Source organism: Saccopteryx bilineata, chromosome 5, assembly GCF_036850765.1.
Source record: "Saccopteryx bilineata isolate mSacBil1 chromosome 5, mSacBil1_pri_phased_curated, whole genome shotgun sequence".
Lineage (NCBI taxonomy): Eukaryota > Metazoa > Chordata > Mammalia > Chiroptera > Emballonuridae > Saccopteryx > Saccopteryx bilineata.
In genome coordinates this window covers 142,007,407-142,020,249 of record NC_089494.1, presented here as the reverse complement: position 1 = coordinate 142,020,249, position 12,843 = coordinate 142,007,407, and the positions used below count along the sequence as shown (strand labels likewise).

The window sequence follows — 12,843 nt, the reverse complement described above, 5'->3', positions numbered from 1 at the left end:
TAAAGGCCGACCCCTGCAGAGAGCAGTCCCATTGGCAGCACAAATCAGAATGGCTCTCCCAGGAAAGAGAGCACCTTGTTCCTGCTGTGAGCCTGAGGGCTCTCTCTTTTTTTCTGGTTCATCCTTCCTAGTAGGGTATTTTCTTTGGGGAAAAAAAGTGTCTATGCTATTTCCAAGTACCTGACAAATGAAGTTGACATAATGAGAGCTGGCCACATAGCTATTTAAATGGTTAAAAATAGAAAATGATACTGGTGAAAACCCACTTTTTCCACAGCTTAGTGATTACTTTGACATAACCTATTCTGAAGAGAGTGAAATAATTTTATAACATTGGTGTTGAGGGAATGAGGCCAAGTGTTCTAGGTTATATCATTTGCTTTACCTCAAAGAGTATGACTTAACCCCTGATGTATCTGAATGTGATGAAAAGCCGTTATCACCATGGGGTCACAGGGCTTGTTCAGAAAATAATCTGGCAACACTAGGTGAGCTGGGAAATTAAACTTTTCTGATTCCCCACAAGACTTTTGGGAAGGAAAAGAAAACTGAGTAACTCCTGAAACTTAAAAATTTGATAGACAGTAATTTTTTTTCTCTAAAAAAAATCAAACCTAAGTTAGTGTGACATGAAAAAGTTAAGGTAAAGCATATAAAAAAACCTTTTCTTCTTGGAAGGAAGCTATCTGTTGTAAGGTCGGTGGATAGAGGGCTGGTCACGTGGGGAACTTAGGCTCCGGGAACTTTGGCTAGGACCGCCCACAGTCAAGCACGCCAAAAAGAAACTTCCTAGGACTCCTTGGAAACAAAGGCGATTGACTGTCAGCCAGTAAGATTTCTCTACGTCATATTAGCCCGACTGCCCTAGAGGGACCCCTTTTTAAATATACCCGCGTGGTCTCTCCATGTGAGATTTTTTCCTGACCTCCATCTTGCACGTCAGTGAGTCTCGTCCAGGGAACGCTTTGTACTGAATAAAGTCTTTTGAACTTACCACACTTGGTGGCTCCGAGACCTGTTCCTTCCTTCTCGGCGGGGAAAAACACCTTACGTTTTGGTGCCGAAAACCCGGGAGGAGTCAGCAGTCTGCAAGGACCGCTCCTCTCCCCTTCCCTCCGAGAAAGAACCAGGACTTCCGACCTCCCACCCACTTCAGCGCACGGTGTGGTAAGTTCCCCACCTCCAGCCTCCCCCTGCCTCAGTTCTCTCCTCCGAGAATCCCTGTCCGAAACCGCAGCTGCGTCAGGGACTTCTCTTCCGACAGAGTGCATTTGCTTTAGAGATGTCGGGAGCATTTCCACTCTACCTTTTCCATCTGTGGCCGGACCATGAGTTTTTAGGACGCTAATACTCAAGTCTGACCACTCGAAGAACTGAGGGTGACCATGGGGGCAAAGGGGTCCAAAACAAATCTGACTCTAAAACACCCCTGGGGTGCCTGATCCGGAATCTCTCAAACATTGATCATTCCCTGAAAAAGAAGAAACTAATCTTCTTCTGTAGCATAGCCTGGCCACAATACCCGCTGGATAACCAGACCAGGTGGCCTCAGGAAGGGACTTTCGATTTTAACATCCTTACTGACTTACGGAATTATTGCCAGGAGGCTGGGAAGTGGTCAGAAATTCCTTATATTCAGGGGTTTTGGCATCTGCGTTCTTGTCCTAAACTCTGTGCCGGTTGCTCTACAATGCACATCCTCTTGGCTAGAAAAACCTCAGCTAAACCCTCTGCTCCAGATCTCTCCTCCTTTGCTGACTACCCTGAGGAACTCTCTTCCCTCCTGCAAGACTCCCTTGATCACTCGATCCCATCGGACTCCTCCCCCCTCTTCGCTAGATCCTGCTTCCCAATCTGCAAATGCTGCTCTCTCTCTCTTTCTCCTCTCCAGTCAGTGCTCACACCCGATGTCACTCCAGGCCACAAGAGGGAGCCAACCTCCTATGCCCTCTCCGCGAGGTGGCCGGAGCAGAAGGAGTTGTTCAGGTTCATGGGCCTTTCTCCCTCTCTGATCTGTCTGCAATCGAAAAGCGCTTGGGCTCTCACTCTTCTAATCCTACCAACTATACCAAGGAATTCCAATATCTCACTCAGGCATATGACCTCACTTGGCATGATCTCTGTGTTATCATGTCTTCTACCCTTACCCCCCATGAACGGGACTGAATCCGGATGGTGGCACGAGCTCATGCAGATAAGGTCCACGCCTCAAACCCTCAAACGCCGGTGGGCCCAGAGGCGGTCCCTGACACGGACCCTAACTAGAATTACCAGGTGGAACAAACAGGTAGGAGACAACGAGACCAAATGATTGAATGTCTTGTGGCTGGCATGCAGGATGCAGCACAAAAGGTAGTTAACTATGACAAATTAAGGGAAATTACTCAAGGACCTGAGGAAAATCCAGCTCTCTTCTTAAATCGCCTCACTGACACTATGGTCCTCCACACTCGTTTAGACCCTACCTCCAATGCCAGGGCCACTGTATTAGCCACTCACTTTATTTCCCAATTGGCCTGGACATTCAGAGGAAACTTAAAAAGGCAGAAGAGGGCCCCCAGACCCCTCTCCGAGACCTGATGGACATGGCATTTAAGGTTTTTAACAGTCGAGAGGAACAGGCCGAGGCTGAACGTCAGGCCCGCATGCAGCAGAAAGTATCACTCTAAACCCAGGCTCTTGTGGCAGCCCTGAGGCCAGAGCAACAGGGGCAAAGCACAGAGGGTGCTCGACCTACGTCCGGGCCGCCAAGAGGATACCCACCAGGAGCTTGCTTTAAGTGTGGCAAGGAGGGTCATTGGTCCCGGCAGTGCCCCTGCCCGAGGCTGCCCACTAAGCCCTGCCCTGACTGCAAGCAGCCTGGTCATTGGCGGAGCGATTGTCCCCTTTTGGCAGCAGGCTCATCCTCGACGTCTCTATGTGGAGGACAGGCCGCTCAGATGGGAGACCAAGCCAGCCAGGCGGGGCCATCATTTGAAGTCCTAGGCCTCGCAGACGACTGATGCGGCCCGGACTCGGAGACCCTCATTGCTCTCTCTGAGCCAAGGGTGATGCTACAGGTAGCAGGTAAGTCCATATCATTTCTTGTGGACACGGGGGCTACTTTCTCTGTATTGCCTTCATACTCTGGACTTCTAGTTCCCTCACAGGTCTCGGTTATGGGAGTGGGTGGGACCCTTTCTTCTCTTCGCACACCACCTCTGACATGCAGTTTGGATGGAATCCCCTTTTCACACTTGTTCTTAGTCATGCCATCGTGCCCTGTACCCCTTCTGGGTCGAGACATTCTACACAGTCTTAGAGCCACTATCCAGCTGACAGCATCTTCCCACCTACTTCTACCACTCCTGACTAAAGACTCTCCCACTACCACAGATCTCCCTAACCCGGTCACACATCCTATTCTACCAGATGTTGTCAACCCTCAGGTCTGGGACACTTCTACCCCTGTGGTAGCAACCCACCACCCACCTGTACACATCCACTTAAAGAATCCCTCCCAATTTCCATCTAGGCCCCAATTCTCTATTTCAGCAAGTCACCGCCAGGGCCTTAAACCCATAATTACCCGCCTCTTAAACCAAGGCTTACTCATCCCCACGGACTCTCCCTGCAACACCCCCATCCTTCCTGTTCAAAAACCTTCAGGAGCTTATCGCCTCGTCCAAGACTTACGCCTAATCAACGAGGCAGTAGTTCCCCTCCATCCAGTAGTCCCTAATCCTTACACATTACTGTCATACATTCCATCAGACACCACTCACTTCACGGTCCTAGACCTCAAGGATGCCTTCTTTACCATTCCTCTACACCCTGACTCTTACTTTCTGTTTGCCTCTACTTGGACTGATCCAGACACTAATGCAGCCCAGCAGCTTACGTGGATCGTCCTGCCCCAGGGGTTCAGAGACAGCCCACACCAGACTGGACAGGCGCTGGCTCGGGATCTAGCTGCATGTGATCTTGAGACTAGTATTCTCTGACAATATGTAGATGACCTACTTCTCTGTAGTCCCTTCCTGTCTGCCTCAAGAAGACACACAGCCACCCTTCTTAACTTTCTTGCCATGAAGGGATATCGTGTCTCCCTACTAAGGCTCAACTTCACTCTCAGTCTGTAGTCTATCTGGGCATTGCCTTGACTCCCACCACCCGAGGTCTCACCCTAGATCGAACTCAGACCATCCGCAGTCTCCAACCACCTACCACTGCTGATCAGATTCTTTCTTTCCTTGGTCTGATAGACTTCTTTAGACACTGGAGTCCCAATTTTGCTCTCTTAGCCAAACCCCTCTACGAGGCTGCAAAAGAGACTCCCACGGGACCTCTCACATCCCCCAACACCGTCAAAAGGGCTTTCTGTACCATTCAAGATGCCCTCATCTCCTCTCCCCCTCTTGCTTTACCCGACTCCAGACACCCCTTCCATCTTTTCACTGATGAAAAGCATGGTAATGTTGTTGGCATGTTAACTTAACCTGTGTGGCCTACATACCGCCCCGTGGCATATCTCTCTAAACAATTAGACACCACCATAGAAGGCTGGCAGCCCTGCCTCCGGGCACTGGGCACAGCAACTGAACTCACCCAGGAGGCTACTAAGCTCACCCTTACAGGCTCACTGACCTCCTTTCACACAAATCTCTTTCTCTGTTAAGTCCTTCCCGCCTACAAGAGTTTCACCTCCTGTTCATCGAAAACCCTTCAGTCACTCTTTTACCCTCTCCCAGACTCAACCCAGCCACTCTACTGCCAGCTCCAGCGACACTTCCGGAACCCACCCACTCTTGTACGGAACTAATAGATTTCTTCAACAGACCCAGAGATGGATTATCAGATTCTCCTTTAAAAGATCCAGATCTAATACTCTTTGTAGATGGGAGCTCTGTACAGGGACCGGACGGACGACGACGGGCGGCCTAGGTGGTGGTCACCACCTCCTCCACCCTAGAAGCCCAACAGCTGCCAGAGGCACCACCTCCCAGAAAGCAGAGCTGATTGCCCTCACGCGGGCACTCACTCTGGTCCAGGGAAAACGCGAAACTATATATACTGACTCTAAATATGCTTTTCTTATCACCCACAGCCACTCTGCCCTCTGGAAAGAAAGGGGCTTCCTCACTACCAAGGGCTCCCCCATAATCAATGCTACCCTCATTTCTAAACTTTTGCAGACATTACAGCTTCCCGCTGAGGTGGCTGTGGTACATTGCAGGGGCCATCAAACCTCTCAAGACCCGGTGGCCTTGGGAAATGCTCGGGCCAATGCAGCGGCTCGAAACCTCACCCTGGGAGCCTCCCCCTCTTCTCTCATGTTTCTCTCCACCTCCTTGAAACCTTCCTACACTCCTGAGGAAGAACAGACCCTCCTCAGAAAGGGTGGAGACGTGTGCAACCAGGGATGGATATTTCTCGGAGATAGAATTGCCTTACCAAAAGGACAGGCTGAAACTCTTCTTTCTGATATCCACTGTTCCTTACACGTAGGGCCAAAAGCTCTCTATCGGTTCTTACAACCACTCTTTTTCTTCCCAGGCCTCCAGCAGACTATTGAAAAGGTACACGCAGCACGTGATGCCTGTTCCAAAGCCTCTACACAAGGGGGACTCCGCCCCCGCTTCCCTACTCATCAGCTGAGGGGGCACGTGCCAGGCCAGGATTGGCAGATTGACTTCACTCATATGCCCCCTCACAAAAAACTCCGTTATCTCTTAACTTTTGTTGACACCTTTTCAGGATGGATAGAAGCCTTTCCAACTTCTCGAGAAACAGCAGACACCGTTGCCTACATTCTCGTTGAAAACATCACCCTGCAGTTTGGACTGCCGACTACCATCCAGTCAGACAATGGCCCGGCCTTCACTGCCCAAATAGTCCAGCAGGTTGCCACCTCTCTCAACATCACCTGGAATCTCCACATACCCTATCACCCTCAATCATCAGGTAAGGTGGAAAGGGCCCATGGCATCCTGAAGAGTCAGCTAACTAAACTTTCCATCGAGACCAGACTCTCCTTCCCCTGGCACTCACCAGAATCAGGGCAACCGCACGAAACCCCACTGGACTCAGCCCCTTTGAGCTGGTTTACGGTAGGCCATTCCTAATCAATCACAGCTTACCTGTCAACCCCCCTCCTCTTGCCACATACCTCCCCTTTCTGTCTTTACTTCGCCATCTTCTCAGGGAACACGCGGACCGGACCTTTCCTCCCATAGGGGGTCCGGATGAAACACACCCAGCGGTCCCCCTCCAACCAGGAGACAGCGTTCTTCTAAGGGAGCTCCAGCCCGGCTCCCTACAGCCCAGGTGGACGGGACCCCATACAGTAATACTGACTACTCCTACTGCAGCCAAGCTCCTAGGGCAAACACCTTGGTATCATGTCTCTCGCCTCAAACTTGCTCCCATACGGGACTGCTGGGAGTCAGAACCACTGGGCCTTACTTGTCTGCAGCTCACCAAAAAATGGGCCATGCAGACCCTCCTGTTGCTCCTGTCCCTCCCACCAGGAACCTGCCACCAGAATGAGCTGAAGCAGGGAGCAATGCTGTTCAGTAAGACTGGCCTGATGAAAGAAGCTTCAATCTGAACTGTCTGCAAGAAAAATTAAGCAAAAATCTCTCCTCTTACAACCTGCTTAACTTCTAATAGCAGCCACCTATTCTTACCTGGGCTGCCCCTATCCTACCTAAATCTTCTTCTAATTATCAGCGTATAACTCATATTCGCCTCTTTTTTTTTTAATTCTTACAGAACTGCACCAACAAAATTTCTCAACTCATGGCCAAACAGATGTTCCTCCGGACACCCCTCAAAACCACCACCTTCCGATCTCCCCCTCCCCACGACGCCCCTATTCAGCAGGAAGTAGCCAGACGAATAAGCGGCGCCCCTTATTAACACAAAAAGATCGGAATGTAAGGTCGGTGGATAGAGGGCTGGTCACGTGGGGAACCGAGGCCCGCAAACTTTGGCTAGGACCGCCCACAACCAAGCGCGCCAAAAAGAAACTTCCTAGGAATCCTTGGAAACAAAGGCGATTGACTGTCAGCCAGTAAGATTTCTCTACGTCATATTTAGCCCGACTGCCCTAGAGGGACCCCTTTTTAAATATACCCGCGTGGTCTCTCCATGTGCGATTTTTTTCCTGACCTCCATCTTGCATGCCAGTGAGTCTCGTCCGGGGAACGCTTTGTACTGAATAAAGCCTTTTGAACTTACCACACTTGGTGGCTCCAAGACCTGTTCCTTCCTTCTGGGCGGGGAAAAATACCTTACATCTGTCATTTAAGTAGACTATTTACTCCCTTTTTTCATGTCCCCTTTTCCTTCATGTCCCTTTTTGAGAATGTATGAAAATTTCTTACTTCTAACATTATTTCAACCTATGTATCAGGAATTTTCAGAAGCAGAAAGTTATGCCCTCACCCTTTGTTCCTTTAAAATTTTTATATTTAAACTTTTTACAAATTCATACTCATCAAGCTAAGGAAGGTTAGCTATAATGATGATACCTTTCTTAACCTTTTAGAAAATGGTTTCAGATACTTTATTTATTTTTTTAAACTAACTTAAAGAATCCAGGTCATAATAGCAGGCTGAGCTCACATTGAAGCCCTACACCTTCCAAACCCTAGAAATAAGAGAAAATAAAATAAACTATAAAACCTATACCTATTCTAAAAAAACAAGGGAAGTAGTTGAAGACCAAAATCTATGAGGTACTTCTAAAATATAGAAAGCAGACATGTTCAAGTTTTTTAAAACCGTAGCAGGAAATGTAAGAAGAACTGCAATAGAAGACCTTTTATGAATTAATAGATGTATTCCAGTGTATCAAATAGGAAAGCAGAGCAGACTGGTAGGAGATGGAAGTAAATATATACATCATATTTGTTACAAGGAATTGGCTTATCCATGTGCACAATTGTGGGAGCTAGTTAAGTAGTCTCTATAAAACTGGTTTTTTGCATTTGATGATGAAACTTGAAGTTCACAGGGCAGGCAGTCATCATGGAAAGATTATGAGCAGGACAAAACCCACAAACACCAACTGGAACCCCATGAGCAGAGACTAAAACCTGTGCCCATTCTTGTTACTTCTGACAAGGGTATCCTGTAGATGTTGGGCTTATGTCACAGAGCTAAACATGCCATCTGGTTCAGCGGTCAGAGAAGTGGAAGGATGATCCACAGGAAGGTAGAATAGTTGTTTCATGCAAATAGGACGCATCAGCAGTTCAGCAACAACGTGCGAGCATGGGTATCCTAACTAGAAACATACAAGAAAAGGAATTTTGGGAAATGTATTTTAGTTCAGTCAAGTTGGCACATTACAAAGCATCAGATCCAGAAAGAAAAAAATATATATGTGAGAGGAAGAAGTAGAATACAAGATACAAATAAAGAAATCAGTGAAACAACTTGTTAATAATTTAAAATTATTAATAAATATGTTGGTTATTTAAAAATTTTAAAGCGATAAGACTAAGAAATAATATTTTAGAAGAAGTCATTATATGAAACAGCAGGCAGCAGACAGGTAGGAGTAGTGGAAAAGGAAGAAGCAAAATATTGCTAAGATTCTGCTGTGATTCAGGGAAAGATATGGAAACAACCAGAGTCCTTTGATAAATGATTAGATATGAGTCACAGTATTTATTTTTGCATATCTAGTACTTTTTTTCTTGCGCCGTGGATGTTATGTTTATTATGTTGTTGAGTGTTTTAATTTTTTTTAAACTTCTTTTAAAGAGTGCTGAATTTTGTTATGACTAGCAGGCAAGTTAGTTGTGGATTAGCTTGTTTCTTTGTAAGCTTTATTAAGGAGAGTCTACAGTAGCATTTACTAGGCTACTGTAGCACAGTTACTAAATTGCAACCCTTCTGTGGTCTATCCAATGCTCCATTTTTTTTTCAATATTATCTCTCCATTCTAGCTAGTTGGAAATTTTTCAGCTTACAGCTCCTTTGCAAGGCCTCGTGAAGTTTTGCACTGCACGTGTGCGGCTTAGTCTTCAGCTCGAAATTCAACAGACCCTTGTGCAGATTTGCAGATTTCTAGAGTTCTAGTTCTGCACAGCTTTCTTTCCCTCAACATTCTGCCATGCAAATTCCACTCATCTCAGCATTCCCAAACTCAATCCCTGTCTGTTTAGCTCAGTGGTCTGCTTGGTCCCCACTCTGTGCTACAATCTGAAAGTGCCTGTAAGCAGAAGCCAGAAGTGATTGATTTTTAGTTTCACCTTGTTTGTTTCATTTCTCTAAAGTATTACTGTCTTGACTATTTACAATGTCTAAAAACTTGTTTCAGATGTTTTTGTTCAGTTTTTTGTTTGTTTAAGGCTAGTTTCGTACCAGTTGCCCTGTCATGACTAGAAGAACTCTACATTTTCTCTTGGTTGCATCATTAAGCCTATGAGTCACATGAAAAATAACTTAGACTGCTGGGCTTTTAGGTACATAAAGCAATCCCTCCCTTTTTTATTTTAAGACAGTATGAGGAGTGACGTCACGGAAATGGCGCCGTGAGAAGCGCGACCGACAGCTCTCCCCTAAATCACAACAAATTTATCAACTAGAAACAGAAAAATTTATCCTCGGAGCATTCCGGAGTTCCACACAAACTGAAAGCAAAAGGACTGTTATCACTTGAATCTGAGAGACGAGGGTGTGGAGGAAGCTACCGCAGCGACGCTCATTCAAGCCGCCAGGGAGTGCGCCTGCGGTGAGTCAGCCCATATACTTGGGAACCGTGAGCCGCCGCGAGCCCCCGCGAACCCCCGCGAACCGCCACCGCGAGCTGCCGCGAGCCCCCGCGAACTGCCACCGCGAGCGGCCGCCATGAGCCGCCGCGCGCGCGCCCGGTCGGGTTGAGCACCGCTGACGTTCCCAGCGGCCCGCACACTGCGAGTGGGGGTCGCCGGCCACCAGTGCCCGGAGCGCCCCATTCGCGCGCGTGCCTTGGGCATTCCACGCGCCCAGGGCGCCCTACTGGCCCGCACACCCAGGGGGCTCCATTATCCTGCGCCTGGTGCGGTCCAGCCGCCAGCGGCGGGGCGAGCGGGAGAGGCTTGGGAGATTCTCTCCGTGGGCGGGGCACCTCACCCAGCCATTCAAGCTAACAATCAAGCGTTGGGGAAGGGGCGCACGCAGGCAGCCTAAAATACCTTCGGAAACACAGCTGCGACCCAATCACTGAAATTAGCTTAACCCATAAAATCTGCGCACCCTCGGTTCTAATTGATAAGATCTCTCTCAGTTCAGCGATCCAAGACAAGAGGCGTGATATTTTTTAGTGCCTCTCGCTAAAGGGGCGGGGGCAACTTCTGATTGATAGAGCCTCCATATTCAGGGATAAACGTTAACAAGAAGGACTTGGCAGATAATAAGGTCTATACTACACTAGTCGTAAGCAGAGACTAGTGCCTCTTCTTCCCTGCAAAAACAGGCTACAAAGTGTGGAAAGCCTGGGTTGAGAGGTCCAACTAAATGATAGGCGCTGAACAGTCACCTTGACAACAATTGACTCCCACCCCCGCCTGATTACACTGGAGGCCCTGACTCTCAGAGCCTTTCCCAAAGCCTTGCACTGAGTGGGGATAGAGTGGGGATTTCCCAGCTCTTTGAGCCTCTTACTCCCCAGGCAGAAGCAGTTGCAGCCTTATAGCTGGATCACCAGGCTGCTAATTCAGAAAGGGGGGACTAGGAGAGAGAATCCAGGAAAGCAAACTCTCTCATCGTTGGACCCTGCAAATGCCAACAAGCCTTTACTTCCAGCAAGACTAAAGCCAATTATATGACATTGCCATAGAATCCCATCAACTGCAAATCCCTACCTAAGAGTGACACAGGGGCAGAGCCTGGGGTACAGAGTCACCGACTAGGAAGAGGGAGAGAAAAGAAAAAGGAAGAAGTTAACCTCTCAAAATCAAGAAAAACCCACAGACTTTACAACTTGATCCATTAATTTTTTGTTGTTGTTGTTGTTGTTTGTTTCTTCTATCTTTTTGCCTTTATTTCCTCCACCTCGGTCCTTCTATTCTCTGCCCATCTTGTGCTTCCCCTTTCTTGAACTACACTACCCATGAGTGTTGCATTTTATTTTTCTTCTTCATCCTCACCCTCCTTTAAGGTTATACTCCAAAACACTTAACTCTCACTCTCTCCTCTTTTGTTTTTTTTTTGTCTTGCTTTATTTTGTTTTTTTCTCTTCCTATTTTATTTCTTCCTTCGTTTTTCTCTTTTTCTTATTTTTTCCTTTCTATTCGTTTTTTCTTTTCTCATTTTACTTTCCTCCCATATAATCCTCAATCACGAACAAATTAGTTAATTTGGGACTCAAGGCTTTTTTTTGGCTTTATTTCTCTTTTTTGCTTTTGTTTTTATTTTTTTTTTCTCTTGTTTGTTTATTTTTGTGGCATTTTGGGTCCTCCCAACCCAAGGTCTCCATTGTATTTAGTCTTCGCTCCACTTAATACAACAGATTTTTACTTATTAATTTTATTTTTTCTTCTTTATTATTCTTTTTTGGTCCTTTTTTCTGATTCCCTCTTATCCCTCTCATTATATCTCTTAGTTGACCATCACTTACAAGCAAATCATCTTATGCTTGTCTAAGATTTTCTTTTCTTTTCTTTTTTTTTTTTTATGCATTTAGTAGGTCCCTACTCCCTTTTTTTGCCCCTTGAACTCTTCACCCCAAATCAGGCCCTCCATTATAGGCACGATATTTCCCTGAGGAGGGGAGAGGAGGGAAAGAGAAGAGAGAAAAAAAGGGGGAAATAATAAATTATTACTGTTTTTTTTTTTTGTGGGGTGTTTTACCCTTTCTTTTTTCTTTTTACTCTTTATTAACTCTAATTAGTGCTATCAATAAGACCACCCTCAGATGCCGATAAGAAAGAGGAAATCGAATATTATGGATACAAAAGAAAGAGAGGTAACACAAATAGATGTGGAAAAATCTATGGAGAAAAGACTTAACATATTGGAAGCCTTGGAGCTAAATGACAGAGAATTTAAAATAGAAATCTTAAAAATACTCAGAGATATACAAGAAAACACAGAAAGGCAATATAGGGAGATCAGAAAACAACTCAATGAACACAAAGAATATATTACCAAAGAAATTGAAACTATAAAAACAAATCAAACAGAAATGAAAAACTCAATTCACGAGCTGAAAAACGAGGTAACAAGCTTAGCTAACAGAACAGCCCAGATTGAAGATAGGATTAGTGAAATAGAAGACAAACAACTTGAGGCACAACAGAGAGAAGAAGAAAGAGACTCAAAAATAATAAAAAACGAGAAAGCCCTACAGGAATTGTCTGACTCCATCAGAAAGAATAACATAAGAATAATAGGTATATCAGAGGGAGAAGAGAAAGAAAATGGAATGGAGAATATACTCAAACAAATAATAGACGAGAACTTCCCAAGCCTGTGGAAGGAACTAAAGCCTCAAATTCAAGAAGCAAACAGAACACCAAGTTTTCTTAATCCCAACAAACCCACTCCAAGGCACATCATAATAAAGATGACACAAACCAATGACAAAGAAAAAATTCTCAAGGCAGCCAGGGAAAAGAAGAGTACAACATATAAAGGAAGGCCTATTAGATTATCATCAGATTTCTCAGCAGAAACTCTACAAGCTAGAAGAGAGTGGACCCCAATATTTAAAGCCCTGAAAGAGAGGAACTTTCAGCCAAGAATACTATACCCATCAAAGCTATCCTTCAAGTATGAAGGAGATATAAAAACATTCACAAATACAGAAAAGATGAGAGAATTTATCAACAGAAAGCCCCCACTCCAGGAAATACTAAGGGGGGTTTT

At 46.0% G+C, this 12,843-nt stretch overlaps 1 protein-coding gene across 3 annotated transcripts; it reads left to right on the top strand.

Moving 5' to 3' along the window:
• Positions 1-1,098: 1,098 nt before the first annotated feature.
• LOC136338642 (igE-binding protein-like) lies at positions 1,099-7,142 on the top strand. Of its 3 annotated transcripts, XM_066281208.1 has the most exons (3): positions 3,020-3,066; positions 5,737-5,943; positions 6,510-7,142. In XM_066281208.1, the coding sequence occupies exons 1-3, from the start codon at positions 3,051-3,053 to the stop codon at positions 6,587-6,589; spliced, it is 303 nt and encodes a 100-aa protein (XP_066137305.1). In that variant the 5' UTR covers positions 3,020-3,050; the 3' UTR covers positions 6,590-7,142. The 3 variants fall into 3 exon arrangements, 2 of the variants coding, with proteins under 2 accessions (XP_066137305.1, XP_066137304.1); XR_010731993.1 differs by lacking the exons at positions 3,020-3,066; positions 6,510-7,142 and adding an exon at positions 1,099-1,167 and having other exon boundaries at positions 5,737-6,123; XM_066281207.1 differs by lacking the exon at positions 6,510-7,142 and having other exon boundaries at positions 5,737-6,123.
• Positions 7,143-12,843: the final 5,701 nt, after the last annotated feature.